Source organism: Trichophyton rubrum, assembly GCF_000151425.1.
Source record: "Trichophyton rubrum CBS 118892 genomic scaffold supercont2.3, whole genome shotgun sequence".
NCBI lineage: Eukaryota > Fungi > Ascomycota > Eurotiomycetes > Onygenales > Arthrodermataceae > Trichophyton > Trichophyton rubrum.
Genome location: NW_003456426.1, coordinates 2,511,271 through 2,537,971, shown reverse-complemented (window position 1 = coordinate 2,537,971; position 26,701 = coordinate 2,511,271). Strand labels below are relative to the sequence as shown.

General features: G+C 48.6%; 12 protein-coding genes across 13 annotated transcripts; 4 read left to right on the top strand and 8 right to left on the bottom strand.

Moving 5' to 3' along the window:
- Window positions 1-1,094: 1,094 nt before the first annotated feature.
- TERG_12039 (uncharacterized protein) lies at window positions 1,095-1,463 on the top strand (the record flags this gene model as incomplete). Its single annotated transcript, XM_047751061.1, has 1 exon — window positions 1,095-1,463. The coding sequence occupies one exon, from the start codon at window positions 1,095-1,097 to the stop codon at window positions 1,461-1,463; it is 369 nt and encodes a 122-aa protein (XP_047606027.1).
- Window positions 1,464-1,502: 39 nt separating this feature from the next.
- On the top strand, window positions 1,503-2,932 carry TERG_03704 (uncharacterized protein; the record flags this gene model as incomplete). Its single annotated transcript, XM_003236610.1, has 7 exons — window positions 1,503-1,692; window positions 1,746-1,765; window positions 1,822-1,858; window positions 1,930-1,997; window positions 2,058-2,434; window positions 2,495-2,590; window positions 2,653-2,932. 7 exons carry the CDS (start codon window positions 1,503-1,505, stop codon window positions 2,930-2,932), a joined length of 1,068 nt encoding a protein of 355 aa, XP_003236658.1.
- Window positions 2,933-3,366: 434 nt separating this feature from the next.
- Window positions 3,367-5,087, bottom strand: TERG_03703 (uncharacterized protein; the record flags this gene model as incomplete). Its single annotated transcript, XM_003236609.1, has 2 exons — window positions 3,367-4,982; window positions 5,033-5,087. 2 exons carry the CDS (start codon window positions 5,085-5,087, stop codon window positions 3,367-3,369), a joined length of 1,671 nt encoding a protein of 556 aa, XP_003236657.1.
- A 175-nt stretch (window positions 5,088-5,262) lies between these two features.
- TERG_03702 (uncharacterized protein) lies at window positions 5,263-6,871 on the bottom strand. The gene has a single exon (XM_003236608.2). It carries the CDS (start codon window positions 6,206-6,208, stop codon window positions 5,621-5,623), a length of 588 nt encoding a protein of 195 aa, XP_003236656.1. The 5' UTR covers window positions 6,209-6,871; the 3' UTR covers window positions 5,263-5,620.
- A 774-nt stretch (window positions 6,872-7,645) lies between these two features.
- On the bottom strand, window positions 7,646-9,307 carry TERG_03701 (uncharacterized protein; the record flags this gene model as incomplete). The annotated part of the gene is made up of 2 exons (XM_003236607.1): window positions 7,646-7,722; window positions 7,780-9,307. 2 exons carry the CDS (start codon window positions 9,305-9,307, stop codon window positions 7,646-7,648), a joined length of 1,605 nt encoding a protein of 534 aa, XP_003236655.1.
- Window positions 9,308-9,880: 573 nt separating this feature from the next.
- Window positions 9,881-12,829, bottom strand: TERG_03700 (uncharacterized protein; the record flags this gene model as incomplete). The annotated part of the gene is made up of 4 exons (XM_003236606.1): window positions 9,881-10,767; window positions 10,828-12,366; window positions 12,431-12,708; window positions 12,762-12,829. The coding sequence occupies 4 exons, from the start codon at window positions 12,827-12,829 to the stop codon at window positions 9,881-9,883; spliced, it is 2,772 nt and encodes a 923-aa protein (XP_003236654.1).
- An 807-nt stretch (window positions 12,830-13,636) lies between these two features.
- Window positions 13,637-15,177, top strand: TERG_03699 (uncharacterized protein; the record flags this gene model as incomplete). Its single annotated transcript, XM_003236605.1, has 3 exons — window positions 13,637-14,044; window positions 14,102-14,860; window positions 14,914-15,177. The coding sequence occupies 3 exons, from the start codon at window positions 13,637-13,639 to the stop codon at window positions 15,175-15,177; spliced, it is 1,431 nt and encodes a 476-aa protein (XP_003236653.1).
- A 529-nt stretch (window positions 15,178-15,706) lies between these two features.
- On the bottom strand, window positions 15,707-17,367 carry TERG_03698 (uncharacterized protein; the record flags this gene model as incomplete). The annotated part of the gene is made up of 3 exons (XM_003236604.1): window positions 15,707-16,956; window positions 17,026-17,298; window positions 17,349-17,367. 3 exons carry the CDS (start codon window positions 17,365-17,367, stop codon window positions 15,707-15,709), a joined length of 1,542 nt encoding a protein of 513 aa, XP_003236652.1.
- A 2,008-nt stretch (window positions 17,368-19,375) lies between these two features.
- Window positions 19,376-20,608, bottom strand: TERG_03697 (uncharacterized protein; the record flags this gene model as incomplete). Its single annotated transcript, XM_003236603.1, has 2 exons — window positions 19,376-19,928; window positions 19,989-20,608. The coding sequence occupies 2 exons, from the start codon at window positions 20,606-20,608 to the stop codon at window positions 19,376-19,378; spliced, it is 1,173 nt and encodes a 390-aa protein (XP_003236651.1).
- A 365-nt stretch (window positions 20,609-20,973) lies between these two features.
- Window positions 20,974-21,769, bottom strand: TERG_03696 (uncharacterized protein; the record flags this gene model as incomplete). Its single annotated transcript, XM_003236602.1, has 2 exons — window positions 20,974-21,546; window positions 21,614-21,769. The coding sequence occupies 2 exons, from the start codon at window positions 21,767-21,769 to the stop codon at window positions 20,974-20,976; spliced, it is 729 nt and encodes a 242-aa protein (XP_003236650.1).
- A 441-nt stretch (window positions 21,770-22,210) lies between these two features.
- On the top strand, window positions 22,211-23,310 carry TERG_03695 (pyrroline-5-carboxylate reductase; the record flags this gene model as incomplete). 2 transcript variants are annotated; one of them, XM_003236601.2, is made up of 2 exons in its annotated part: window positions 22,211-22,280; window positions 22,388-23,310. In XM_003236601.2, the coding sequence occupies 2 exons, from the start codon at window positions 22,211-22,213 to the stop codon at window positions 23,308-23,310; spliced, it is 993 nt and encodes a 330-aa protein (XP_003236649.1). The 2 variants fall into 2 exon arrangements, with proteins under 2 accessions (XP_003236649.1, XP_047606026.1); XM_047749620.1 differs by lacking the exon at window positions 22,211-22,280 and having other exon boundaries at window positions 22,420-23,310.
- Window positions 23,311-23,624: 314 nt separating this feature from the next.
- Window positions 23,625-26,452, bottom strand: TERG_03694 (uncharacterized protein; the record flags this gene model as incomplete). The annotated part of the gene is made up of 6 exons (XM_003236600.2): window positions 23,625-25,097; window positions 25,151-25,242; window positions 25,299-25,413; window positions 25,464-25,720; window positions 25,777-26,312; window positions 26,370-26,452. The coding sequence occupies 6 exons, from the start codon at window positions 26,450-26,452 to the stop codon at window positions 23,625-23,627; spliced, it is 2,556 nt and encodes an 851-aa protein (XP_003236648.2).
- Between the last annotated feature and the right edge of the window lie 249 nt (window positions 26,453-26,701).

The following is a 26,701-nucleotide window of genomic DNA, read 5'->3' as shown; positions in this document are numbered from 1 at the left end:
GACGGGATACTATCACCCTCACGTTAGCTAGCTGTTTTATTCGCATTGAGCAGATATGTATGGGCGGATGTAGATACCGCTAGCAGCAAAGCCGCTGCCGCCGCCACGAGGCTCTGCATCTCGAAGACGGCCATCTCGAGCAGCAAAGCAAATCGCGCACAAAGAGCAGCGCGCGGGAGAAACCAGCTAACTAACTAGTTAACTCGCGAGCAGAGACGGATAAAGCTGCTGCTGCTGGCCTTTTGTTGAGCGCTCGCGGCCTCGTCTGGCTCTTTTACTACCGAGTCAGTCCCCGGCCAGGCTGGCAGCGTTTGCTCCCGAATCCCACGACTCCGGACGGGCCTTTTTTTTGGATTCTTTGCAGACGAGGACGAGGCCGTAATAATGGATGCCTGCGTCGGCTTCGATCCTGGCCGGCGCATGGGATGGCCAATGGCTACGGGCTATGGTTGACTACTTAAGAAGCGGATTTCGATTGTTTAACTATCCCGGTTCGTGGAACGACGTTGGTATCACCACCGCTGGCTCCTGCGACGGTGCGCTGGCTGACCAACATTTAGATACCCAACGCCTTCGGAGGAGCTGGAGGCCATCGAGAGATCTCTCTTTGACTCGATAATACGGTTGGAGACCCCACGATCGGCTGGTGGGCAGGATGGTTGCAGCCCTCTGAGATCAAGGCTGGCGTGTCCACAGCTAACTACCGGCCACGATGAGGATGTGATATCAGCTTCGACCGGCCTCGTCCTTGGTGTAACTCACGGAGCTGCTTGGTTGCTCTCAAAGGAGGGCACACGCTGGCCCTCGCTCTGGCTCTCGATCTGCAGAGTCCCTGATGTGCATCAATATCAACAACCTCTGGGCTGGTGGCCCAAGGCTGGCAAAAGGAAATAATGACTCCAGCAAATCACGGCTGCTAGGATACGAGCTGCGTCCCAGCTGTCGAACTCCACTTGATGGTGCTTGCATCTTCCGTGAGGACAGCGAACGACCTGATTGAGGGAATCGAGGGTGGCAGACGGCTGGAGGCTTGCTGGAAGGATTCTTCAAGCCAGGGACCCCGGACTGGTTGACAGTCGGACGAGCTTCTTGGGATGCTGTGCTGCAGCCAAAGGGCGCCTTTGCTCGGTCCGACGAACCAGAGGAACCCTAAGAGACGTTGCTCTGGCTTCGTCCGGCCAGTCTTGCACGGGGAGGCAATGATGAGCTTTGGGGGGAGGACAAAATCGATGCATGGGACCAGCCAGCGGACCAGGGGAGATGAGATGCTGGCTGGGATGGTCCTCCAGTATCTTCCCCTCCCCCCCGGGTATGACATGACCTGCAGGAGGGTGAAGCCTCAAGCGCACGTATATATCTTTCCTCGCCGAGTCTGGTCTCTGTTTCCCTCCTCTCATCTAGCGGCTCTCTGTCTGCTCATCTACAGACTCAGCTCTGTCCTTCCAACCAACCTCGACGCCTAGAAGGGTATCAGACTGAGCTTCGAGGTAATCAACGATACCATGGCGACCCAGTGGCTTGGAGCTATCCCTCCTCCTCCAGGCGTCACGCCCAATATCATCGACCCTCCGAGCCAGCTCTCCGGCAATATCGCCCTTCATACAGTATGCCTCACCCTGGCTACTGCGGCGGTCGCCATGCGGGTTTACACCCGTACAATCGTCACCTGTACAAAGATGGGAGCAGATGACTGTACGTGAGCCCATATCTAGATGTGTCAAGACATAAACTAACATGCTCTATAGATTTCTGTTTGGCTTCATTTGTAGGCAGCCATATCCGAATACCCTCCGTGATTCCAATACTAAAACATAAATACAGGTGCTGACAGTCGCATTTTCCGGGTTGATGATAAAATGTAAGCCCAGAAGCCATCTCGTTAACGTCTTGGTTAAAAAAAAAAGATCATTTTTGCTGATATATTTCAAGCATATACTCTGGGCATTGGGCGGCATTTATGGGATACTCCACCACTCTGGGTGCCACATGCTTTGAAAGTACGATAATAGCTATACCCCTATCGGCATGACGGGAGAGATCCTTCTAACATCAAACAGTGGTTCACCTTTGCGCAATACGTCTACTTGATCCTGACCGCAACGATTAAGCTCACATTCCTTTTCTTCTACCGACGTGTCTTCTCACCACAGACGCTATCAAACATTTTGATCACCTTCGGCATCACCTTCGTGACCGTTACCCACGTTGCAATCCTCTTTGCAACCATCTTCTCGTGTTCCCCCATTGCACGCGCATGGAACATTGCCATCCCCGGCCGGTGCATCAATCCCACCATTCTTCCATATCTATCCGGTGCTCTCAGTTCGGCAACCGACTTATACGTGCTTATCCTGCCAATATACCCAGTCTGGAACTTACATATGAAACTGCGCCGCAAGATCAAACTTCTTGGTGTATTTGGTCTCGGTATTTTGTACGTATACTCTCCAGTGGCTATTCAACGTTTATAATCGACCTAACAAATACCCTACAGTGCTGTAGCTGCTAGTTTGGTCCGACTTGCGGAAACCCCGGTTCTGAAAAGCAGTCCCGATGCTACATGGAACATTTCTCGACTGGCTGTCTGGGCGTAAGTCATACCCTCCCTCTCACACTCATAAATGTTCACCCACCGTCTAACATTTAATACAGTGTCATCGAAGCCAACGTTGGAATCTTCTGTGGATGTCTATTGCTCCTCCCAGCATTCCTTGACCGCCACTTGCCCAAGTCCATCGCATCCTCGATCAAGGGACTATTCTCTACTTCCAACAGCCGAAGACTCGAAAAGGGCGGCAGCTCCGATGCCTCTTCAAAGCAGTACTCCTGGCCTAACTCAACCCATAGCCACAAGGTCTCAGTATCTACCTCTTCAAAGCAACACAGCTATCAAGAGCTCAACCCTTCAAACAGTGTGCACGATGCCGTTTAACCCGGCAGCACCAGCTAACCTTGTCTTTTTTTTTTTTATTCCCCTTTTCTGATACTTCTGGACAATATACGGCGTGATGAACTGGATCTGTACATACTACATTCTTGGGATACCTTTTCTATGTTTTTCTTTTCCTTTTCCTACCTACTATTAATAGGAACTTAGCACTGCAGTTGCTAATCATCACCCATTACCTATGTTTCTACAAAGCGATTGCTGCAAGCGTATTTGACAAACAGTATTATTTGATGTATCACTGAGGCTGTATAATATACATGATTGTTTTGCCTCCAACGCCTTCTGTGCAGATATGCAAATGCTCTTTCTGTATCAGTTGTCTTCGCCTATGGAATCACAAAAATGGTCCATCTAAACACCTTCAAAACGGCCTTAACATGAGCCATACAACTATACGGTAAACGCCAAAAAAAGGTTTATACACTAGTAAACCAACCATAGTCATCGGGTCTCAAGGTCAGAAAACCGCCGCCAGTCATTCTATTGATGTCCCTGAGTATATGGCTGATGGGAGTGATATAAGTGACTCCAAACGGCGTTGAGCTATCCGTGGCCAGAACCAGGCCAACAAATTCACCCCTAGAATTAACCACCATCGAACCCGAATCCCCCGGCCGTGAAAATTCACCGTTAGGCGAAATAACTTCCATCTCATATGTCCGCTCACCAGAGGGCCACCTCACCTCGCGGCGCAGGTGGTTGATTTTGCCGTAGGTGGTGCCCGACGTACGTCCGTATTTAGATACCCAGTCTCCAAGCTCTACGTCCCCAAAGCTCATCACCCAGCTGTCGGGGTTCATTGCGAACGCCCCACAGAGAGAAAGACTGAAAGTGTCCTGTTTGCTGGGGCTGGGTGGAAGCTTGTTCGGTCTGAACGTGGAAGGGGAAGTAATCAGAGCCCAGTCCATTCTGGAGTTGTCGCTTATCCGATTTCCAGACGCAAGGGTGACTTTCCCTATGGCTGGGTTGACCATTCGATTGTAAAGGTCTCTATATTGAGAGCGCACTTCAAGTGAGTTAGCTTTATTCTTCGGGAGGCTGGTGAGGATATCTAATGTGTGTTGTCCGTCGCATGCTGCAGGGTATTCAGCCACAATGTGACCCCGGCGATCGTCAGGGACAACACCGTGAACGTCTGTGTGAGCCGCAATGGTTTCATTTGGAGATCTGACGACGTGGTAGCAGGTCAAGACGCAGCGTACACGCATATCTCTACGGGGTATGTGGAGCCATACCCATCCACCGAGTGAGCCGGGCTCTGTGTTGTTACCACGAACACTGATAGACGCACCGTTGATAGGGGAGGCAGGTATATCGGCAAGAAACCTGGGTCCCTCGCCATTTCGAGCAAGGAACACTTCTCCCGGGGCGATTTCCACGTGTATATCCATGGGGGATTTGTCTAGGACTTTCAGGATGCGGTCCTCTGCCGTTTTGAAATCACCACGGCTTCCAAAGCGGCAATATACCATTACAGTAACACGTCCTCGTATATCGGGAGAAGACCCAAGGGGAACTCGCGTATGATATCCTATCGACGACCAGCAGCCATTCAAGCTCTCCATGACTGTCTCTGTGATTCCCTCCTTGGTACCTTCAAGACACTTAATAAGGGCAGGTTCATTAGGCACAGCACGAGAGACGTCGGTGTTCATGAGCTGCTTGTTCTGCACTTCCACTTGGGCGTCTCCGGTGAAGTCGAGAGGCAGCTCATGGCGAAATACCCTAAGTATTTCCTCTGCTGCTGTTTTCCACTTGGTTGTGTTGGTATCATTCGAAGATACTAGGATCGTGTGCTGCACTTCGCCGGTCCCCTTTGAGCGCCAGTCATCCAGACGAATAGATGAGTAGTTAATACTGAATTTACCCAGTATGCTAGTGATCTTCGGCTTTAGTGTCTCCTGAAACAGCCGCTCCAGCTCAGGGCTGCAATCCTGCATCTGGGGCATCCCCATCGGAAATCCATGGCCGACAGCGCGGAACTTCTCCTTTTGCGCAAACCATGCTTCGATGCTGGGGAGTTCTTTTGTATCTACGCTGATAGTTAGCAGATATCATGCCTACATGCGTAGAAAGTCTTACTTTTGATAAAGTTTGGATCTCCAGGCCGGGAGTTCTCCCGTCTGATGCCGACCATCTTGCAGTTTAGCCACGTTGATATTAGCAGAGACTATCGTTAGTTCTTACGCTGATAAACACGTGTTAGCTGTTAAAATAGCAACATATTGGGGCTCAGCAGTACTGAAAGTGTTTTTATAGACAGAAACGCCAGTGGCAATTTTCACGGCTTTTGTTTTGACATCATTGACTCGGGGGTGAAAGCGTTTGAGCCCAATATTTATTTGGTAGCCGCCATTGCCACGCGCGAAAAAAAAAACTTATTTACCCCTTTATTCCAAACATTCGGAGGAAGATACGGGAGGGAAGGGGCCATATGAGGTGCATGACTTGCACGATAAACGTATCTTGAATTCAGGCTGTAGATATTATCGATTAATGCAAGCTTGCTAGTGACTCTCTTAACTCCGTATTTGTCCGTGGTAGTCCCCAACGCTCAAGTCATGTCGTTATGTACAGTCATAAAGAAAGGAAAGGAAAGTACAATGGTGGTGGTGGTGGTGGTGGTGGTGGTGATAATGAAGGTAACCACGAAGAGAAGTTTAAAAGAAATCACTTGTAGTAAGTGTGAAGAATGGCTGGGTTGCCAGAATCCTTGGACCAGATCTCGAAACGACCGAACTGAGCGCCAACGTAGATGGAGAAGTCGCCGTTCTGAGCAGCATTCTTGCAGGCCTCGGTGGCATCGAGAGCAGGTGGGTTGGTCAAAGCCGGGACATGGGAGGTGCTGAAAGGTTCACCGGTCTCAGGAGCGTTCTCGCCAGTGACGGTGTCCTCATTCCAGTCGTTGGACTTAGCTTCGGAGACAGTGATGTTGATAGGGGCCTCCATTAACTTGACGAAGGCAGGGAACTGAACGGTGCACTTCTTGACCTTCTTGGCTGGAACGGGGAGCTGGAAGCCGACAAGGGCGCGAAGGTAGGCCATGCCGCCGGTATTGGCAATAAGGGTGTTGTTATGGCCAAGAGTGCACTTGTAGCAGTTTCCCTCGGGGCAATCAGCGCAGTAGACAGTAGAGCGGAAGATGGTGGAATCCTTGAGGGCAGGACGGCTCAGCTGATGGAGCGGTGGAGGAGAGGCGGTAGCAACATTAGCAACCATGGCCAAAGCCGAGACGAGCACACAGCTAGAGAAATGCATCGTAAAGGTTTTTTGGTGGTATCAAGTATTGATAAACGAGCGTCTGGTTTGATATTCGTCCTGTTGGTAGCGAGAGAATTGGAAGTTGTCTGCGGCGGTGAAGGAGGATACCAAGCGTCCAGAGGCGAGTCCCTTGTCCCTTTATATATACGCCGCCGAACTCACTTCCATCTCACTTCACCAGCAAGCGAGCATCAACAGCTAGAGCGAACGTTTCTTGTCATTCTATTTTCAGGTTGCATTGCAAGCGCCAAAAGCTTAAGAAGTAAGACAATCTGTTAGATAATGCGAAGTGCTCGCGAGCTCAGCGCCACGTCACTGGAGCCAGGCAAAAGACGGTGGACTTTGACGGCAAATCCTCTTCTTCATCCCTCCTCCCTCAACGATCGAGTCGTCAAAGATGAAGGGACCCCAGATCCAGTGAATACGAGGGAACGCTGAGTTTTGCCGGCTAGCTCCAGACTCCCATTGGCTGCGCTGAGCTTAATCCGAGACAAACGCCAGTCGAATCCCTTTAGATTTGTCTCTCCTCGAGCTGCTTTTTTTGGAACAAGATCCCTCCAGCGGGAAAGGGTAAAAAGACGAGCAGTCCATGGGTCCCTCAACAGGGGGGCATTGCTCGATGCAATGCCGCTACTTGATGAGACAAGAGTGAGGATTGCCATTGGGACTGCCGGCGAGGGCAGCGTTACAGCGGACGGTGCCAGTGAGTTCTGGATCGCTGTTTGCGGACCAGGAGAGCCGCTCCCTTGCTCTTGGACGTGCTGTACATCTTGTTTTCCATTGATTCTGCTGATTTATATCTGCCTGTTAGACACTTTTTGATATATCAAGTTTTAAAAAAGGCGAGACAATTGGATGCTTTAGGTAGTCAGCAAGTTACGACGGAGAGGATTATCATTCTTCCGGATACGATGACTAAGCTGAACCCGTTGCTTTTTGCTTCTATGGGGGAAACGGGAGAGAGTAGATGTCAGGACCTTGATATCAGGATTTACAAGAGGAAACGAGGGACTAAAGAGTGTATAATAAGAAGCGATGGGATAGAGAGTAAGTAGGTAGAGGTCGAGACTGGTGGCACCCGTATATGCACATACCTCTAAATCGCTTATTTACAACCCTAAGGCGTTATGTATGACGTAAACAAGGGGCCAAGGCACTGCAAGGAGATAGACAGGACAGAGAAAAGACATCAACAGGAGAGCATTAAAGAGATAAAGAAGAGATAGTGACACATTCTTGCTCAAGGAGGAAAGGAGGGAGAAGGCAGGGCAAAGCAAAGCAAATCAAAACGCCAACTCATCGGGGAATCTTGCGACGGAAACAACTGGTATCTCTATATTAATCACAAAGTAGATAATTCGGCTTTTTCAGAGCCTACCTCAGAGCGAGCCGTAAGCAGATAGCGCTTGTAGACAAAGGCCAAAGATTAGGCAGTTAATCTAAGCCTGCGTAGAGGTCGACAACGATATTGATCGCTGCGATGAGGATTTCGGCACCAATTAGAACGATAACTAATTTTGTCAGGTTAGCATCCCTACCTGATTAACAGTAACAATGAAAAAACATACCGATCCATTCAAGGTACTCCCCATGTCTATGACTTGACTGATCCTTAAGAACAGCAAGTAGATCAGCAATTACATCCAACCGCTCTGTGAGCAGCCCCACACGCTGGTTCATTTCCAGATAACTTCGCACAGCCTGGTAAATCGGATCAAGGCGAGGTTCAGCCCACATGAGTTCGGGGCTGTCAAGCACAGACCCTTGAAGATGGATGTTTATGCGAAGTATAAAAAGCTCGCCAATCTGCATGTTTATCTGCCTGCGCGTAAGGTTCACACCACCCGTCTGAGCGATCTGGGATGGCAACGGTGATGTAGCCGTGATAGTTTCACTGACAAGGTCTTCGAAGAGAGATGTCTTGACGGACTGCGAGAGGGCATGGGAGATGGCAAGTTTCGTCATGTAGCTGCGAGGATCTCGTAGGGAGATGAAGTCGTTGTATATTCGAGCCTGGTAGTCTCGGGTGTAGTAGAAGTTGAAGTTCTCAACTTGCATGTCCTCTGAACTCAACACTGAGTTTGCGAACCTCGAGACTTCGTTCAGAAACCGAGTTTCTTGCTCCACGGTCATACCCCATATTACCACCGTTCCATAGTCGAACAGGAACACCTCTGGAGTATCGATTGCCGTGTCTAGGACGAGGGGCTCGTCGGATAGAGCGGTCGTGATCAGCGTACGGGGCGACGATGGGGGCGAAAAGGGCTGAATAGGGTCGTCATTACTTGCACGCATATCAAGCAGATCCTCTCGCTCTTGGTGCTTATGCGATTCAACCTCTAGCTCGCTATCGGAGAACCCACGGTCTAGCTGTGGGCGAGAATCGTTAATGGGTGTCAACCCAGTGTGACCAGTGCCTTCACTGCGTCGGCGTCGGGAAGATATTGTCTTATCGTCGTCATCATACCGGTATGGTGAATAAACGCACTCATCGAAAAGCTTCGGGTTTGTGCCTCTTGTGGCAGCTCTCGATTTCAGAAACCTAATCACGTTTTCCAACTTGTATGAATTCGCCGTGCAGTACGCCGTAACCCGAGGAAGTCGTTCTCTATCCCCTTTACCCAATCTTGCCGCATCTCTCCTGGCTGTGGGTTCTTTTATCCGTGTGATCTGGGAATACACATCTCTGGGAATCTCGTCTTCGATCCATACATCGTCTTCACCCGTCACAGGGTTCGGTAGTAGCTTGAGCTTCTGTGTAGTTTTTGTTGTTCTCTGTGGGCCAATCTTCGGCACTGCAGGAACCTTGCCAGCAATTCCTAGAGATGGCTCTTGAGCCTGCCGACGTCGGAGTTTGCTGTTCAACGCCGCCAGCACGGGCTGTCCAGTTGGCCCCCTTACGACTGGGGGGGCACTGGGATGTAAATTCTTTTGCTGACTGCCACCATCTTGCGCGTCACTTGCCGGCTCCCCCCTAGTTGATGGGCTGAATGTCACGGACTTCGTTCGCTGGGCGGTCGCAGCTTGGGGGGTAGTTTGGGAGGTCGGTTTTGCTTGTGGAAGGAGCGGAGACGACTCTGAGGCGTTGGGATTCATCGTGGAAAGGCTTCAGGCTGTTCAGGGAGAGTGTATGAGGCCTGGATGTCGCATGGTCACTGCTTCTTATCCTCCGAGCAGCGCAAAGAATGTAGTTTGTTTGATTGATCTTCTCTCTGGTTCTTCTGCTTCTCCTTCTTTGTCGTTGATGTAATAACCAAAACAAGGTTGGCCCAAGCTTGGTCACGTGAAACTTTATATTACGTAATATAATTATGCCAAGACTTTGCACGTGGCTAGATCTTCGCTCGCTGGATTACATAATACAAATACGAAGCACTTCGACGTTTTTCTAGAGGGGGTCGACAACAACAACGACAACGATGATGGTGAAAAGCAAAGAGAGAGGCTAGAAGGAGGGTTGTGGCTGGCTGGATCCGATGCCAGGGATAGTCACAGCCAGCAGAGCGAGCCTAGGCCGGTGGTAACCAAAAGAAAGTTATATTTTCGACACAGCTACCAGTGGATTAACTCAAATTCAGGACAACCGAAATAGGGGTACACAAGATGCAGCGAACTAGCAACACTTCTTCTCACGCGGGCCTGAGAGAAACCTGGCTGGCCTCGTTGTCTCTACATCGTCTCATAATAGGTAAACCAGAACATGAAGTAAGCCTTACTCACTTTGCCAAGGTTTAACCCCGGGTTGTTGTCGGTAGTGACCTGGAATGTCCACTGAGTAAAGGGTCCTACCTTTGCATAGCGGTCCTCTCCTACCGATCCCACATCCCCATCCGTGGTACCTGGGCCCATGACCATTGGGTTGTCGATATTATACCTGAATTTAGTGATAAGCGGGTCGTGGACAAAGTCGAACCGTTCATCTTGCTTATTGAGTATTGTCTCCTTTCCCTGGTGCTTCAGCGTCAAATCCAAGAAGTGAGAATCAGTCTTGGCCCCGTCTAAATAGAAGCGAACCTTGGTTAATCGAATGTCGACCATAGAGCCGAATGGATTCGGCTTATGGATATCAAAGACTGGTATTTCAATTGTATGTGTGATGCCGTCCGTTCCACTATCTTGGATCATGTCGACATACATCTCATCGATATCGTATCTCAGACCGTTAAATGTCTGGGGCTCGGTACCTGCTTTTTCAATGAATGCATTATACCTGGTGATGAGTGTTGAGTTGATCGAGATCAACGTTGCCGAATTGAATGTTGAGAATTTGAACCCTTCCATTTGATCCCCCACTACATTTGCCCGGTCTAGACTGACAAATTGATACGAACGCTGCGCTTTATACAGCCATTCCTGCGTGGTGTGGATTGCATCTGTGTACAGCTTTTTCATGAAAGCTGTCATAGTCGGATGATCTGCTCCAAGTTGGTCATACTCCTCCCGGGAGATGTCAGCCCGTTCAGCAGCAAGGGCGTCGAGCTCTGTCTGATACTTGATCAGCAAGAGAACTGCCTCTGTATATCCAATGACTGCGGCATTCCGCTCCTTTACAATTGCTGCCATAATAGTTAGCCAAACAAGATATGAACGCTTTTTACCTCCAACATACAACTTACCGATATAGTCGTGGAACCTCTTCCTCAGGTTGTCCAGCACAGGCTTGCCCAGGATATTTTCGAACTGGCTCCAGAAAGCGTCCGCCTTCTCCGCAAGTACTTGGAGCTTTGTTGCAGCTGGGTCGTCGAAATCCACGCCGCCGTCTTTGAGCAACGTATACCCTTCGGCTAAACCCTCAACAGACTCCTTCATATCCTTGGCATCATGCAGCAGCAAGCTTCTGTCAATCTTTACACCAGAATCAGATTCAAGCTTCTCTAGTGCGTTGTGGATGAGGTCTGCGCCTTGCAATGCGACCATAGGCGCGGATCCATGCACAAAAATCACTTGTGACAGGGCAGACATGAGGTCCTCCCAAGAGACGGTAACCCCTGTTTTGACTTGTTCTTCAACGGCCTTATAGGCATTCATCAGGCTTTTCTTTGCTGGACCAATGGACTCAGTTGATAGATGGAGCCGTTGCAAGTTCGTATCGAGATCGTTCTTCTTTTCTTTGATTTCATCTTGGACCAGGTGCTTTCGGAAGTCACACCGAGCCAGCCTGTCACGAACTGCCTGCTTCTTCTCTTCAGCATCCATTTCGCCCCCCAAAAACCTGCGATATGTCTTTTCAACCTCTTTCAAATTCGTGAGCAACGGGGCAATGGCTGTTTGATAGAATCCAAACGAACCACGTGGCACCTTCTCCCTGTCATCGCCGAAGATGGTCTTCCCTGATAGGAGACTCAGCAGGTTTCCGTGAGCTTCGTCCTTAACTGCACGCAAAAGGGTGAATGAAATGGGTTCATCCCCAGGCGCCCCGCCGAGGATGAACAAAGATGGCTCTGATTTGCGATATGCTTCGGCTAGGCGTGTCTTGGATACCTTCTCATCCTTCACATCTCCCAAGAAGGCCAGCCTCCGCATTAGGCGGGTATAAATGTTTGCTGCGCGGGCTTTTTCGTCGAGAGATCCACAGAACCAGAGCAGGTTGGCCATATCTAACAACATCCGGCACTGTGTCGGGTGCACGAAGCACACTTCACCCTCCAATAGTTTTGCCGGGTCAGATAATATGTAAACACTGTGGCTCCCTGGCTTACCAGTGTCTCCATTTGGTCCCCGTTGCCTGTCTCCCATGCCACCAGTACCGTATGGCCCGCCCTCAACGCTGGTGTGTTGCTCAAAGGCGTTGGTCAAGCTATCTCGCTGTGCTGCCAGGTCTATAAGAAACTGTATGAGAGTCGGCTGTATTGACTCTTTTGGAGCGGCCATCATGGTCTCTACTTTGCTCATTGACGGCGGTATTGTCATGGCTGCCATGATTTCTTTCAGGGTGATGAAGCCGACGAACTGTTTAATCTTGTCTTCGAAATCCGTAGGCCACTTTTTCTTTGGATCCATCAGCCCTTTAACAAGCTCGGCACCTTGCTCAATGGCCTGCTCGAAAATACAACCAAAGACCACATCGACCCTTCCCCCTTGCCCTCCATTTCCGCCACGGGGTCCAACATCTGTCCCAGTTACTGGCTGCCGGTTGGCTCCTGGGCCTCCTCCAGCTGTAGTGTGTCTGGTTAGTTACCTCCGTCTACCCATATATGTAGAAATCGATAGCTTGCTAACCGTCAAGATGCAATTTTTCTACCGCAGCAGCCTCGACATGCTCTGCGAAAATTTGCAATGTCCCTCCTTGGTATGCATCGGGATTGCTCTCAACGCCCCCTTTTCCGGAGATGATAATGCTACACCCCTTACCGGTTAGCTCTGGCCCGTAGAGCTCTCCTGTATAGATGCAGTATCTATCAAACGGTTCCTTCTCTTCATTTTCCGATTTTAAGTCGTGCGTTAGAGAAAACTTCTCCACATAAAACGCGAATGGTGTTTTGATAGTCCCCCCAATACTAGGTGCATCGTCTGATACCGAGAGAAAGACTTGGGGTTGACTATTGGATACCTGACCGTGTCCGAGTCCGGAAGCGGATCTGAATTGGGCGAGACTATTGAGGAGGCTGATGGTTCCATTTTTTCCAGAGGCAGACGAATGCTACTGAAGACTGTTAGACTGTTCTCAAAATGTCCGCCTATCTCTATATGTCCTTTATTTGTTTTACCCCCCCCACTCGCTTCGCCCATGTCACCTACGATTTCTCTTCTCTTATACACCATACACCTTTGCTACGCTGCTCCAAGGATCATAACTACGTTTCCCCAAACGACAAAATATCATTGGCATGATTCAATAAACCCTGCACTGCAGCGAGCGTTTTTACGTTAAGTTCAGGCAACACGAGAATAACTCTGCCCAAAAAATTCAGCCAGCCCGAGATAATTGTTACGTATTTAGCCAAAACACCCAGTCAGAGGCAAGCGGAGATACTCAGTCCGAGATTGTAAACGGTATGTAGATGCGCTCTACACCTATCAAAGCATTCATGCTCAGGCAGCCCAATTTCATTCCAGCCTGCGTATATACCCCTCAAGCAAAATTTCCCCGCACTCCTCAACTCAAGGCAAAGGGCATTCTCCCTCCGATTTGGCAACTTAGATATGAGAGATATAATGAGCCAAACCACCATTATCCATATATGGCAAATGCTTCGCGCAAGCCAAAAATTTCGGGTGCTATCACCCCCTGAGTCCCTACGGAGAGTTTCGTATGAGCCACATAGTTTGTGAAGGGCTCCAATATACATATATATATATATATATCAATAGCTCTTGTCCCAATAATGAACAAGATAGCTCAAAGGCCGTCAAGCGCCCTTCAGTTGATACCATTGATTGATACCACTAGACTCCAGCGCCCTGATTGACACTTCACTCTACGCGATGACTACACAATATGATAAATCTGAGTATTATGGCAAACTCAGTGGTAAAATAACTACTGATGACTGGGATATCCTTGTGTCATATACACGGGAAAAGCTGAACCACCTCCTGGACAAAACCTGGGGCTCGAAGCCACTGCTCCAGAATGTCAAGTTCACGAGCAAGCCATATATTCCAGGGGTCGATCTTACGGAGGATTACACCTTCGCCCTGGCCTCTCCAGTACTGAACTTTGGGTACCTGGATGGGAACCCAAGGGCATTTCTAAAAATGGGGTTTTCTGGATCTGTAACCAGCACCGTTAAGCCTAACCCGCCAGTAACTACTCCAATCCCGGCGGATGTCTATTTCTTACAAATAGGCGTCCCCCTTGCATCTTTCAGCGCTGAGGAAGACAAGTTCTATGTTCGTTCACCCCGTTTATAAGTTTAATATTACTGGAGACTGACATTGACTCCTTAGCAAGGCAAGGACGTGGTGGAATTCAAACCTAGCCAGGAAGCCGAGCACCATATAGTCTTTCATTTCCACAACGAAGATGCCACGACCTGGGATTTCACTGCCGACACATCTAAACCTCATCCGCTACTGGAAAACCTTCTAAAGGCTAAAGGGGATATCGCTACTTGGTTCGGCTCCCAGTCACACGTAGCATGGGTCGACTACGCTGTCAATAAAATATCCAGCAAAAAGGATCCCACTTCCGTCCTCCTCCGCCCAAAGTCGTATAAATTTGTAATCGCAGAAGAGACCCTATGCGTGTTTATCCAGACCGAAGGCAGCGGGAATCCGCAAGGGAACACCCAAGATACCCGGTTCGGCCGGAAGTACGACCACTTCGACTTCAGTCCAATCCCGAAGGAATACACAGGTACCATTATCGTCTCAAGAGATGTGTTTTTTCGAAAATTTATATGGAAGCAGATCGAAAGTGTTCTCCCCGGTGGTGTGATCGAAAAGACCGCAGAAGCCGGCGCAAAGCTGGAATTGCGTCCTACGGGTCTTTTGAACTCTGGAGGAAGTGCTTGGATTGGCCAGTGGTTTTGTACCCTTGAATCCAGCAAGATCGATTGTACCGATCATCCTCTTATCATTGAATTTTTCGATGAATCTCCGTTTGACAAGCCGAAATATAAATGGTCATGGACATTCTCGGGCAAGTTTCCCTTTATCGAGAACGATAAAACCATACACATCACTTTATCATGCGAAATCCCAACGGTAAGCCTTATATATCCTGTAGGGGACTGCATCTTGTTGCTGATACCTTATAGAAAACCAAAACCCTTGCAACTGTTGAGGGTGACACGATGAAGTTCACCCTTGCGTTTGAATCTGCGGATCAACCTCCTACCAAGTCCGATATAGACATCAGTCCAATAAAGGCAGAAATTAACTTGCCAACGTTCACCGTCGACTTGCCTGAATTAAACTTCTTCTCAACCCAAAATATATTTGCTCCGGGGGAGAGGTTTATCCAAGTCTCCGATCTTATGTTTCCCTCTGATCTGGTTCTCTGCGGCAATATGCCCAGCTGAGGCACTCAGGTTGCTCTAGATAGGTGTACCTGGAGATCTTGGAAATTCTCTACACCAGGACAACGTTGGGTCAATGAAGCCAATATAATTTCATAATTATGCTCGGGTTTCTATGCCAGTTAGCAAATGATTTCGGGACTTTTCATGAATATTTGGAAACATATCATGTTTTCTAGTTCTTGACTAGGAAAAGTGACTATACGATCTAGTTATGTTCCCTAATTCTATGTTGGGTTGACAGCTTAACTACGCGCTACCTGTGGCCTGCCCAAGCCATGAATCACGCCCGCGATTGTTGATTGATTGTCCAATACGTAGTCTATCTCTGTGCATTTACTCCTAGTGGCAGATATAACTTTCTTGAAAATGGGGAGTGGAGGATGTGACCAATATCCACTGGCAGATCTATATAACTATATGAACCAGTAATAACTGGGACATCATGCTAACTAACCACTGGACTAACTATGTAGCTTAGCCACGGAGGACTATACCATTTCCAAGCCTGCGGATCACAGGTAACTATCGTTCAAGGGATAAGTCCCTCAAGCTCCTTGTGAATGCGGCCCGTATCGTAATCTTTTCGTCGCCTGTCCATCTCCTCCGTCACTTTTTCTCTAGCCTCCTTCAATTTCGATTCCGTTGAACGCTCTTCGCGCTCCGTCTTATCCTTGGCTTTTTTATCAATATCATCTTGGATATCCTTTGATTTCTTTTGGAATTCATCCTGGATGGCTTTCGCCTTTTCTCTCCACCCGGGGGTACCAGGCGGATCTGTTATTTCGCTAAGTTTCTTGTCTCTGTCGCGTTCTTCAGATTTGATCTCCTCCCCCAGCTTTAAGATGTCCTCCGGCAATACTTGGTCCGCCATCTTCTTGTCAATGTACCGCTGAAGAAGACTTTCAACTTCGATCGAAGGCACTTGTTCCTCGCACTTTTCCTTGACCGCGGTGGCATAGGCTTCCTTGAACTCTCGAGTCCACAACTTCCTGAAATACTTGTACCTTTTGTAGATACCATCATCCAGTACCTCGTGTAGATAAAGTCTATACTTGGCTTCGAGTTTTTCCTTCACGATCTTGGATAGATCTGGATCCCTTGTCTGCTCTGGGCTCATTTCACTGACAATCTCTCTGATCCTTTCGTCTAACATCTTGTCAAAGTCAACTTTTGTGAGTTTTACGTCGGCTTTGAGGCCACGGGAGCATCCCTCGACGCCATAATTTCTCATAGCCGTTATGAAGGTAATAGAAAAACCCCCTGCCGCTGTCCCTACTGCTCCACCTATGAGCTGGTAATATAAGACTCCAACTCCGGCTGCTGCCACTGTGAATAGGAGGTGGAAGGTGCCGAGAAACAGATCGCCTTTATCAACACTGTCGGCGGGTATGGCTGCGGCGGAAAGAATTGTGGGTTTTTTCTTGATGCCAATCAGATCTAGGGCCATCGCCAGTGACTCGGCTGCAGCATTCTCACGGGCATTGAATGCAGCAACAGCAGTTTCCTCTGATACATCGGTGCGTGGATTTGAGATCATCTGGCTGGTGCATTCCTTCTCCAGGCAATTTCCCCAGGGATAATACCGTTTAGCGGTAACGGGGGTCTTTCCTCCAGCACTTTCACTCTTCCAGGTTTCCCCTGAAAAGCCCGGTGTGACTTGAGGGTCTTGCGTCGGGAATTCACATTGGAACTGAACTCGAAAATTGTCGGATGATCCAGTTGTGAAGGTGACCCATCCCTCGTTATCCACATTTTGACTGGTCACCAGATTTCCATCCACTATAAAGGAGGGTACGTCAGTATCTTAGTTTCAAGCATCATTATTGCCAGCGGTTAAGGGAGATTCACCGTATATCTTCCCGGTAGCAGAATGAACCATTAATTCCCAAAAGCCCGTAGCGTTACTATCAAAACGATATACGCCTCCGGCAACACGCAGTTCAAAATTAGGACCAGCATCCACTAAAGTTGTGAACACCTTCCAATCATCTGCATTGAATTTAAAGCCGAGACTATCAGTATATTGCGATGGATGGTCCACGTTGTCATCGCAGGAGTCCAGAAGACCCAGCAATATATTATTGTCCGTATAGACCTTATCGAAATATGCCCTCAACGCATCTGCTACCTGAATCAGCTAACTTGTTGAGATCACCTTGTTAAGGGCATACCTAAAGTGTCATTATGCATGTTTGCTGTTTACACAGGGCCTGAGCAGCTCCCAACCTATAAAAGATGGACGCGTACCAGAAAATGCTGGTTGTTGATCTGCGGGAAGTGAAGGTATGAATCCCAAGCCGTTGCTAGTCATAAAATCCGTCCGGAATATGAAGTCAATTTATACCAATATTCTACATTTTACACTTTTTCGCAAATCCAGGAGAGAAAACCCATTCCTTAACGGAGTGAAAGCCTCCGTTAAAGTAGTTAACTAACTCGTTACATGCATGACCTAACTAAAGGGATCGCAAACCGGACTGACGTCTGAGGCTGCACAATCTGATATGTCGTTACTACAGGGCTCAAACTTCAGAGTTAGCCAGCTCATTGAGAAGACACCGGAATCGAAAGTGGCATATGACAACCATATATCATGCATACATTCAGCCAGCCTCTTCCGCACGGAGCAGGTGGGGTAACGATCGAGAGTGGAGCCTCCCGCGCCAAACTAACTTTAGGCTTCCGTGTAGCCAACCTTAAAGTTGTACATCGCCTTGGTAGCAGCATCATACACCAATGACTATTTGTCCTCAAATAAAGGAGGCTTGGACTAGTCGGTGGCAGGTGTAGTTGCTCAAAGGGTACACGATATTCCTTGTAGAGCTCGGGATAATCGTAATAATCGTCGTCGTCGCCATCATTGGATTCCTCGAGTGCCTCAGCGCCGCCAGCTAAGGCAATAACGCATTGAAGCATCCACTGCATTTGTAAAAGTGCTGGGTCTGGAAGCGGAATCCCATCATATACAGTGATGTGAACGAGTGTGGCTGACGCAATTTTCTCGCCAGCCACTACATTCCATAACCGTATCTGGTTCCCGCAGTCTATACTAGGAGGGAATCATGGGCGGGTGCTAGCCTTAAGTCGGCAAAGGTTGGCTATATGCGGCAATCAGTGGAAGGGTGTGTGACTTGGGATTCTCCTCGATAGGCTCCAGTGCAAAGTAGGCGCGTTCATGATACTTGCGGAGAAAAACACATGAAATTGTGGACGGTCTCGGTGGCCGAGGGGTTGTAATGACATTATACAAAAAGTATTAAAAGTGGGAATAAAGGCGTTGCATATTAACAACTTGACTTTGCGCGAATCCATGGCGCCTTCCTCATTCTCACCGGAGGCAATGAGGAGATTGCGGACCATCGACCTGTGCGTATCACAATACGCGCGTTGCAAATTCTCTCTCTCTTGCGTCCATAGTTAACATGCGGAGAGCGCTCCATGAGTTGGGGACATCCTGGATGATACCTTTGTGACAGCAATCCTCTCATGGAAAACAGGAAAACGTGGGCCACTTCAACTGGATCGTTGGCACCGGAAATAACGCATCTATTCCCATCCCTGGGTGGACTATATCAGAGGCTGCTAGGTTGATACCTACCAGAATATGAAGCGAGGTTCATATACCCCTTTTGGACTCAATATTTGGCATAGTCATCCCACTTGAGATTAGTGAGCTGGGATGAAGTCACAGTGCTGCCTGTTACAAAAGCCTTTCTATGTACCGGCGAGGACGTTGGAAAGGGCATAGAAGTGAAAACTTTCCGAGTCCCTTATAGTAAGAAGTCAAGCTGTCAGCTAACTCAAACAGGCCCTATCATAGCACACTTATGGCTTGGAAGTAGCTGGCTGTCTTCAAATCTCATCTCCAACGCAGCAAGATGGGCTGCGGGATACCTGCTAGTCCTAAAAGAGCCACAGAGGCTTGTGGATTTTCCAGCCAGCAGAGTTGGAGGTCTTCTTTATCAAGCCTTCGTGCATCTGGAAGGCAATCTCGACTGCAGGTATACATGGGACCGTATGGGCTATATGTATATGTGGTAGATATCGAGGTGTAGAAAGACAAGGTCCATAGCTAAATTATTTGTAGAGTCTGCTTTTTAAGTTGATGTAAGGGGCCTGTTGGACGGCGATTAATAGTGTGAAGATAAGGTCACGAATGGTATCGTTATTTTAGTGCTAAACGCCTCTCTCACATGTATCATTTCCTAGCAAAACTCTTTGGACCGCCAGTACTATGCCTCAACGCCCCGGTCGCTCCCATCTTTCGCCTCCCGCCAACCCAATTTTCCTTAACGCGCCTACTACTATTTGAACTCTTCGGTGGTAGGATAGGATTGGAGCCGCTACCAGAGTCACCCAATACTCTGATGGCAGTAGATCCAATCTTGAGATCCTTGGGTTGTCGATCAGCTGTATCGGTAATCCTTATATGTCTTGGTGTGTTCATCTTCAGCTTTTCGACATCAAGCCCTGTTATTAGTGGCTGCGACAGCTCTGCATTTAGAATTTCGTCTGGAAGAAGTGCGGGTAATGGTGCTGATGGACCGTGCTTCGACTCCCGTGTTCCGGCACTGAGCGTCATTGAGCTTTCGGACTGCTGCTCATCATGTTTGGATGTTTTCGCTTCGGCTCGTTTGGCCTTGGCCTCTCGACGGGCATCAGCTGCCTTCTGGATTGCTGCTTTCGAAGCAGCCTGTTGTTGTAGTCGTTTTTCATGCTCCTTTCGTTTTTCTCTTCTCAATTGTTCGTGCCTGTCATTAAAGCAGTTAGTACCAGGCGTATTTTGAGAAAATCCGGACAGCATAGCTTACATTTGCCTTGTTTCTTCCCTTTTGCGCTCAGCTTCTCTTATTTGCGATAACTGGACAGCATTGCTGACTGCTTCAGGAGCATCATCATCGCTACTATCGTCCTCATCATCTTCTGCTTGAGCCGCTGTTCCGTTTTCCAATTCTGCATTGTCGTGTTTCTCGTCAACGTCTAGGTGAGTGCCGTTAAGTTCTTCGCTCCCAAAGCGGATTTTCCTTGGATTAGGCAAGACATGTTTCCCATCTGCCGGTATCGTTGATGCAAAATTGGTGTTTGGCTGATTGATTATTGTAACAGACTCCAATACCTGAAGCTTCCTCTGTTTGGCTGCATCTCCCTCACTCTTTATTGTACCATTGGGATCAGCGGCTTTTGAGCTTGGCTCGCCTTTCCGTCTCTTCTGCGGTCTGTTTTCGACGCTTTCTGGTACTGATGATGATGTGTCTTTGCGTTTTCCACTGGCCACTGGGGACTCCTGGGTTGCGGGCATCTCTTGCGAGGAAGTCGAATTTTCGATTATCGTGACCATATCGGCGGGTTGTTCCTGCTCAGACGCCGTATCTTCGGTGCTCTCTGGCCTCTTGAACAAACCACGAGCAGCAGTTACTATCTGAGACAACATATGGAATGAAAAAAGATCGAAGAGTCGTGAAAATTGCAATATAGCTATCAGTCAGTATCTTTTCTTCCAGTTACGCCAATAACATTTTTTTGCAGAAAAGACCGGAATTTTATTTCCCCGACAGCCATTGGCCAATAGGTCACCGTCCAATTTTAGTTTTTATAAATGCAATGGATGACACAACATCAATATACTTAAGAGCGTGCGTCTTGCTCGGAGTAAAAATTTGAGAAGGCACGGTTGGCTGGTTGCATGGAAAAGACATGGAAAAGACCAGATAGAAGTTCAAAATGTATCAGAGGGCCGCCCCGAAACGCCAATAATGTTTCTTTCCAAGTAAATATTCATAGTCGTATATCGTTAGTTTAGTTGTAGAGACCCGAAGCCTCAGCAGTCCTCCGTCTCTCTTCTGCCTCCTCTGCGGCCTGGAGGTAGTCATCGTCTCCCACGTCGCTCACCTCATCCCACATCTTCTCAAACTCCTTCATGTCGTGTGGCGGTACCGCCCACATATTCTCTCTCAATCGCTTGTTCCTCTCTCGGTCTTCCTCCACACGTTGTTCGATCTGTTTCCGGTCAACGGTGACCCTTGACTTTGTGGCATCCGATCCGGTTTTTGCGGTATCTGTGGTGGCGGGTTCTTCGAGCGGTTCCATGTCAAGGAGATGAGCCGGATAGCTCTCTCGTTCCTTAAGACAGGCATCGATCTCAGATACCGTTTCGTGGGACAGGATTTCCTTCGACTGAAGACCGTTCAAAACACGCCTTACATGTTTCACATTGGCAGCCCCGGAGCCGTCTGCAGGGGCAACTGCATCAACGATTTGAAGAATATCACGTTTAATCATGTGGACGAACTCCGGGTGGTTCTCGTTCGTGGCCATGTCGGCCAGGTGCTCGATGAAGTACATGATGTTGGCCCTGGTATTCATATTGCTCTGCGACCTATTTGTCAGCTCACTTTACTCTTTAATGAGGCATTTCAATGATGCTAGCTTGAATCACCCTTTCCAATTGCTCCAATATGCATGAGTGGAGGTCTTCCCCCATATCCCTGTGTTTCAAGACATAGTTGGCTGCCTTCTGCGACGAGGTGAAGGATGCGCTTAGATGTTGCAATTGCGTCGTAAAGCGCATGCGGACCTCGAAGGGGTCAGCCATGCTCGAACGTCGGTGTCACAATCTGTCTTCCTTTTTTGCCTCATGAGATCATGGCTCCGTGTCGTGTCGTCCCTTGTTCCCCTGGCCCGGCGTTGCTCTTGTGATGACGGTTTCCTCTGGGTTTGATAGTCGGCTTTTTCTTCGTGTTGAAACTTCCCTCGCAGAGTCTAAAAAAGCCACGCTGACGTAATAGTGCATTAGATAAGCACCGAAACGGGTAAAACCGGGCGCATGGGCCCTTTGTCGCGGGCCGATATTCTTCCGTTCTATTTTTGCTTTTTGCTCATTTTCACGAAACAGGAAAAGTTCGCCATATAAAATCATCGTCGCTCCCAGCAAGACCACGAACCGCTCGACGCCTTCATTCCTCCAGTTTTACCACATTTTGCACCTCCGACTCCTTTTTTTTTTGCCTGTTTTCACCTTTCATCCCACGCGATCATGTCTTCGTTCATGGATGGCACCCTTTCTCTTGGTCACTCGGGGACGACAGTGACCTTTCTTGGATGTGGTAGGTTCTTCCCGCAGCCGCCGCCGGGGGGGAAGGGGAACTAGTGATGCATGTTCCGAAGAAAAACAAACGAGTGAATGCGGCTAACTTGGCGTCGTCAACCACAGGAACACTCGGTACCTCCATTCTCTCCGGCGTGATGGCTTCTCTCTCTGAACCGAGGAGCTCGTCGGCGTATCCTCCGCCATCCGGATCCGCCACCCCTTCTGAGGGCCTGCCGGTGCACCAGATCCCATCTAAGTTTATTGCCTGCGTACGGAGACCAGAGTCGGTCAAGAGGATCCAGCACATCCTCAGCCCGTACAACCTCCCCTTGACCATCCTTCAAAACGAGAACGTCAAGGGTGTGACCGACGGTGATGTCATCGTGCTCGGCTGCAAGCCATACATGCTGAGTGAAGTTCTCAATGTCCCCGGCATGAGAGAGGCTCTCAAAGGCAAACTGTTGATCAGCATCCTAGCCGGTGTGCCTGCAGAGCAGATCGAAGAGGTGCTCTACAAGGATTCCGATATCGACATTGCCGACAGATGCCGTGTCGTTCGTGCCATGCCCAACACTGCTGCAATTGTCAGAGAGTCAATGACCGTTATTGCCAGCACGAATCCACCACTCTCCCACTTCCAGAGCACCATCGTTTCCTGGATCTTCACTCGTGTGGGCCGTGTCATCACCCTCTCACCACACATCATGGACGCAAGTACTGCTTTGGCCGGATCCGGCACTGCTTTCGTTGCTCTTGTGTTGGAAGCCTTGGCTGACGGAGCAGTTGCCATGGGTCTTCCCAGGGCTGAGTCGCAGTTGATGGCTGCTCAGGTCATGCGTGGAACTGCTGGAATGGTTCTGAATGGCGAGCACCCTGCTTTGATTCGTGAGAAGACTAGCACCCCCGGTGGTTGCACTATTGGTGGTCTTCTTGTCCTTGAAGAGGGACGAGTCCGCGGTGCCATTGCACGCTCTGTCAGAGAGGCTACTGTTGTTGCCAGTCAGCTTGGCAAGGGCGTCCAGGGCGTGAACGGAACACGATTTTAATTTTTTTTTCCCCTTTAATTCCTTATATTTTGGTTGCAAAATACCCTTTTTGTGCATGGGCTGGTTTACCCTTCAACACAATTTGTCAACGCTATTTCCCGTCGACTTATGAAAAGCTGTACTAAATAACTGATACCTTTCATTTTCCTGGGTTCATTATAGAAGGTTAAAAGGCGGACGCATAGGCTCATATGAGAAAAAAAAAAAAAGGTCTGGAAAATGTGTACAACTCAAAATTCAGTTCTAGAAGGATATTGATATTCAACTGTACTACTATGACATATATTACTGATACAAACATGATCGTGCTCTTTTCATAACATATTACCATCATCAACGGGACTGACAAGCATCGGGTTGTCGGCGCGGGATAGCAAGCCGCGCGCCTCCCCCGAGCCATCTGCCCGTAACATACCTCCGCCAATTCCCGAGGTAGGGTCTGCTTTAGATGACTCGTTAAGAATATACCAGATATCCTTTTTTGTCAAGAACCCTTCTAGTCTCCCTCTATTTACTATAAGCACATATCTCAGACCAAGTCTTTGAAACATGTTTAGTACGATCAGGAGATTAGTATGAATATTCATAGTGATGGGCGTCTGGTCCATCCACGGTCGAAGGTCAAGGGTTTCGGCAGGATCAGCAAATGGCTGATGTGAGAAAAAGGTCTGCGTTTCTGGGGAGAGACTTCCTGAATGGCGGGAAGAGACATTAAGTGCATATGACAATTCATTGCGGGATATATATCCAAGCAGCGTCGGATTGGCCATGTCTGATACAACGGGGAACCCTCGGTACGAGGTGCTGGAAAGTAGATTTCTCAGGGATTCAACGGTGTGGCCTACAGCGGTGATTACCGTAAGGTCATTGATGCTAGTCATAACTTGGCTGACTGGTACATCTGGAGGTGGAGTGTCGTCTTTCTGGTCAAGGAAAGGATATTCGTTTAGGTGTATCCAGGATTCATAGATGCCTCGCTTTCCAAATATATCACCGCACCATTTGGAAAGCATAACAGCAATCATAATTGGAATCACATGCGTCAGAGCCCCGGTTAACTCAAACATGATAACGACGATTGACACAGTCATCCTAGTAGCCCCTCCTAGAGCGGCAGCTGCTCCAACAATTGCATACGTACCGGGCGTAACGCATGGTGCGCCAGGTTCACAATCACTAAAAAGTAGGGAGTTTGGATGCGATTTTTGCCAAACACTAACCATGGTGCCCAGAGCTCGACCGTACAATGCACCGATGGCAAGGGACGGGAGGATCACGCCAGCAGGAATATCCAATCCAAATGTGATAGATGCAAGCAAGAACCCGAGAGTTCCGGCAAACACCAATGCCCAAAACACTCCAGTAAAATCAGAATTACCCTTACACAGGCCAAATTCATCCGCTGGGGTCTTGGAACATTCCGCGAAAAGAGCTTGTAAAAGGTCTGATAGCTGTGCCTTCATGAAGGAGTTTGGGAAGTTGATTAGGCCTGTTATAAGGGCCACGAAGAGGACTTCTAATACGGGGAAGGAAAAATTTCGAGATTTTCTCCATTTAGAAATCTGCATGTTGAGTTTGATGAAAAGTCCGCCGTATAGGCCTCCAAATATGCCTAGGAGAATGAATAGTAAAATCTCGATAGGATGCCATCTCTGAGAATCGGTGACTTGATAAAGGACGATGTTCCCCGTACGGAATGGGTTGACAGCGCGTAGAGAGATTGCTGCAGCCATAGCACAAACAAAGCTCTGCCACATGGTTTTATCAGGAAAATAATAGGACAGTTGCTGTTTGAGTTAGCGATGGGGCCTTATTGATCGATGAGGATAAGGTATCATACCTCAAGACTGAACAGTACACCTCCTATGGGTGATCCAAATGCCACTGATATCCCAGCAGCAGCTGCTGCAGAGAGAACTTCTCTCTTCCGTGCTGTAGAAGCGTTAGAACCGGATGACAAGGACAAAAGCTACTTGTACGGTGATCACCTTCGTTATGATTGAGGCTGCCAAATGGTTTCATGATTACATTTGCACAGCAGCATGCAACATGAACCAGTGGGCCCTCCTTTCCCAACCACATACCAGAAGCCACAGAGAGGCACTAGAAAAGAGTGAGCCCTAGAATCAATGATATAGAGTTGAGCCGCCTACCAAGCCAACAGATTTGATCATTAAAGTCCATAACCCCATAAATTTCTTGATCACGAAACCCCCTAAAATTGTTTTAATTTCAGGGATACCGCTATGTTTAGCGTGGGTTGCATAGGATGTGACAAGGACTGCTGCGCATGTGGCGAACAGGATCGAATACATGATAAAAACCATATATTCTGCAACAAAAGCACCTGCTTTGGAGCTGATTTTGAAAGCATCGTGCCACGAAATCCAATGTTTGCAGTTGGCCGGGTCTAATAAATGTAAGTATCTTTGTATATAATGACTTAATAGCTTCGGTAGTCCATACCATCATATCCCCAGCAGCAAAAGCTTCGGTTGAGGTAGAATTTACCCCCTTCCACGCCTGACTTGCAGTATCCCACTTTTATATCAGCAAGCCATCGACTTGTAATATCAATGCATCCTGCTAGAAGGCCAACAGCCAAACCAGTCATAACTAGCACCATCCAAACCTGGCTGACGTCTAGCAGCTGCCTGAATGTGCCAAGCAAGCCGGGGTTATTCGCATTCAGATGCCGTATCCGTTGCCTTTCCTTTGTATACTCAAATATCCAATCAATGGCAGTCAAGTCGTCGTACCCTACCCTTCTTCCAGGTCCTTCGATATACCAATCCGTCGGTGCTCCCGGTTTGTGCGATGCGCCGGACCCATTGCCCGGTTCTCTGGTATTCTGATTCGCTGTACCGGGTCGTGAGCCCCGTGGACTCTCGTCGATGCTCCTGAGACGGCTATGATATGAGAAGGGAGAATCGTTTGCGCTGCCAAATATGCTGTGAAGACCGAACCGTGATGGGGGTTTCTGCCTGCGCTTGAACGTGATCCTTTATATCGATTGTTAGAAGCGACCTATCAAAGGCAGCTGCGGTTGGCTAACTTACGGTTCCTCTGATGACTCCTGGCCCTGACTAAACGACTGCGATAACCCGTCGTCTGGCTGATCGGTGTTAATCGTATCGGCCATGTCTATTGATAGCTCCCCCGGCACCTCCATCCTGTCTCGAGTGACGGAGCCTATGCTACCTCCAGGTTATGCGAACACAGTCACGGAACGATAGCTAACATCTCTCCTTCTGTCATATATATAACTATATATATGTGCACCGGTGAGTCGTTTCTCTCTCCTGCAGTCGTTAGCAATGTCAACTTGTCAGCCTGCAATTTGCTTTATGGCGTACCTGCTTAGTTGGTCAATGCGCAATATAAGACCCGT

Excerpts from the sequence above, each read along its gene's own strand:
- TERG_03702 (XM_003236608.2), bottom strand. The coding sequence starts at position 6,208 with ATGCATTTCTCTAGCTGTGTGCTCGTCTCGGCTTTGGCCATGGTTGCT.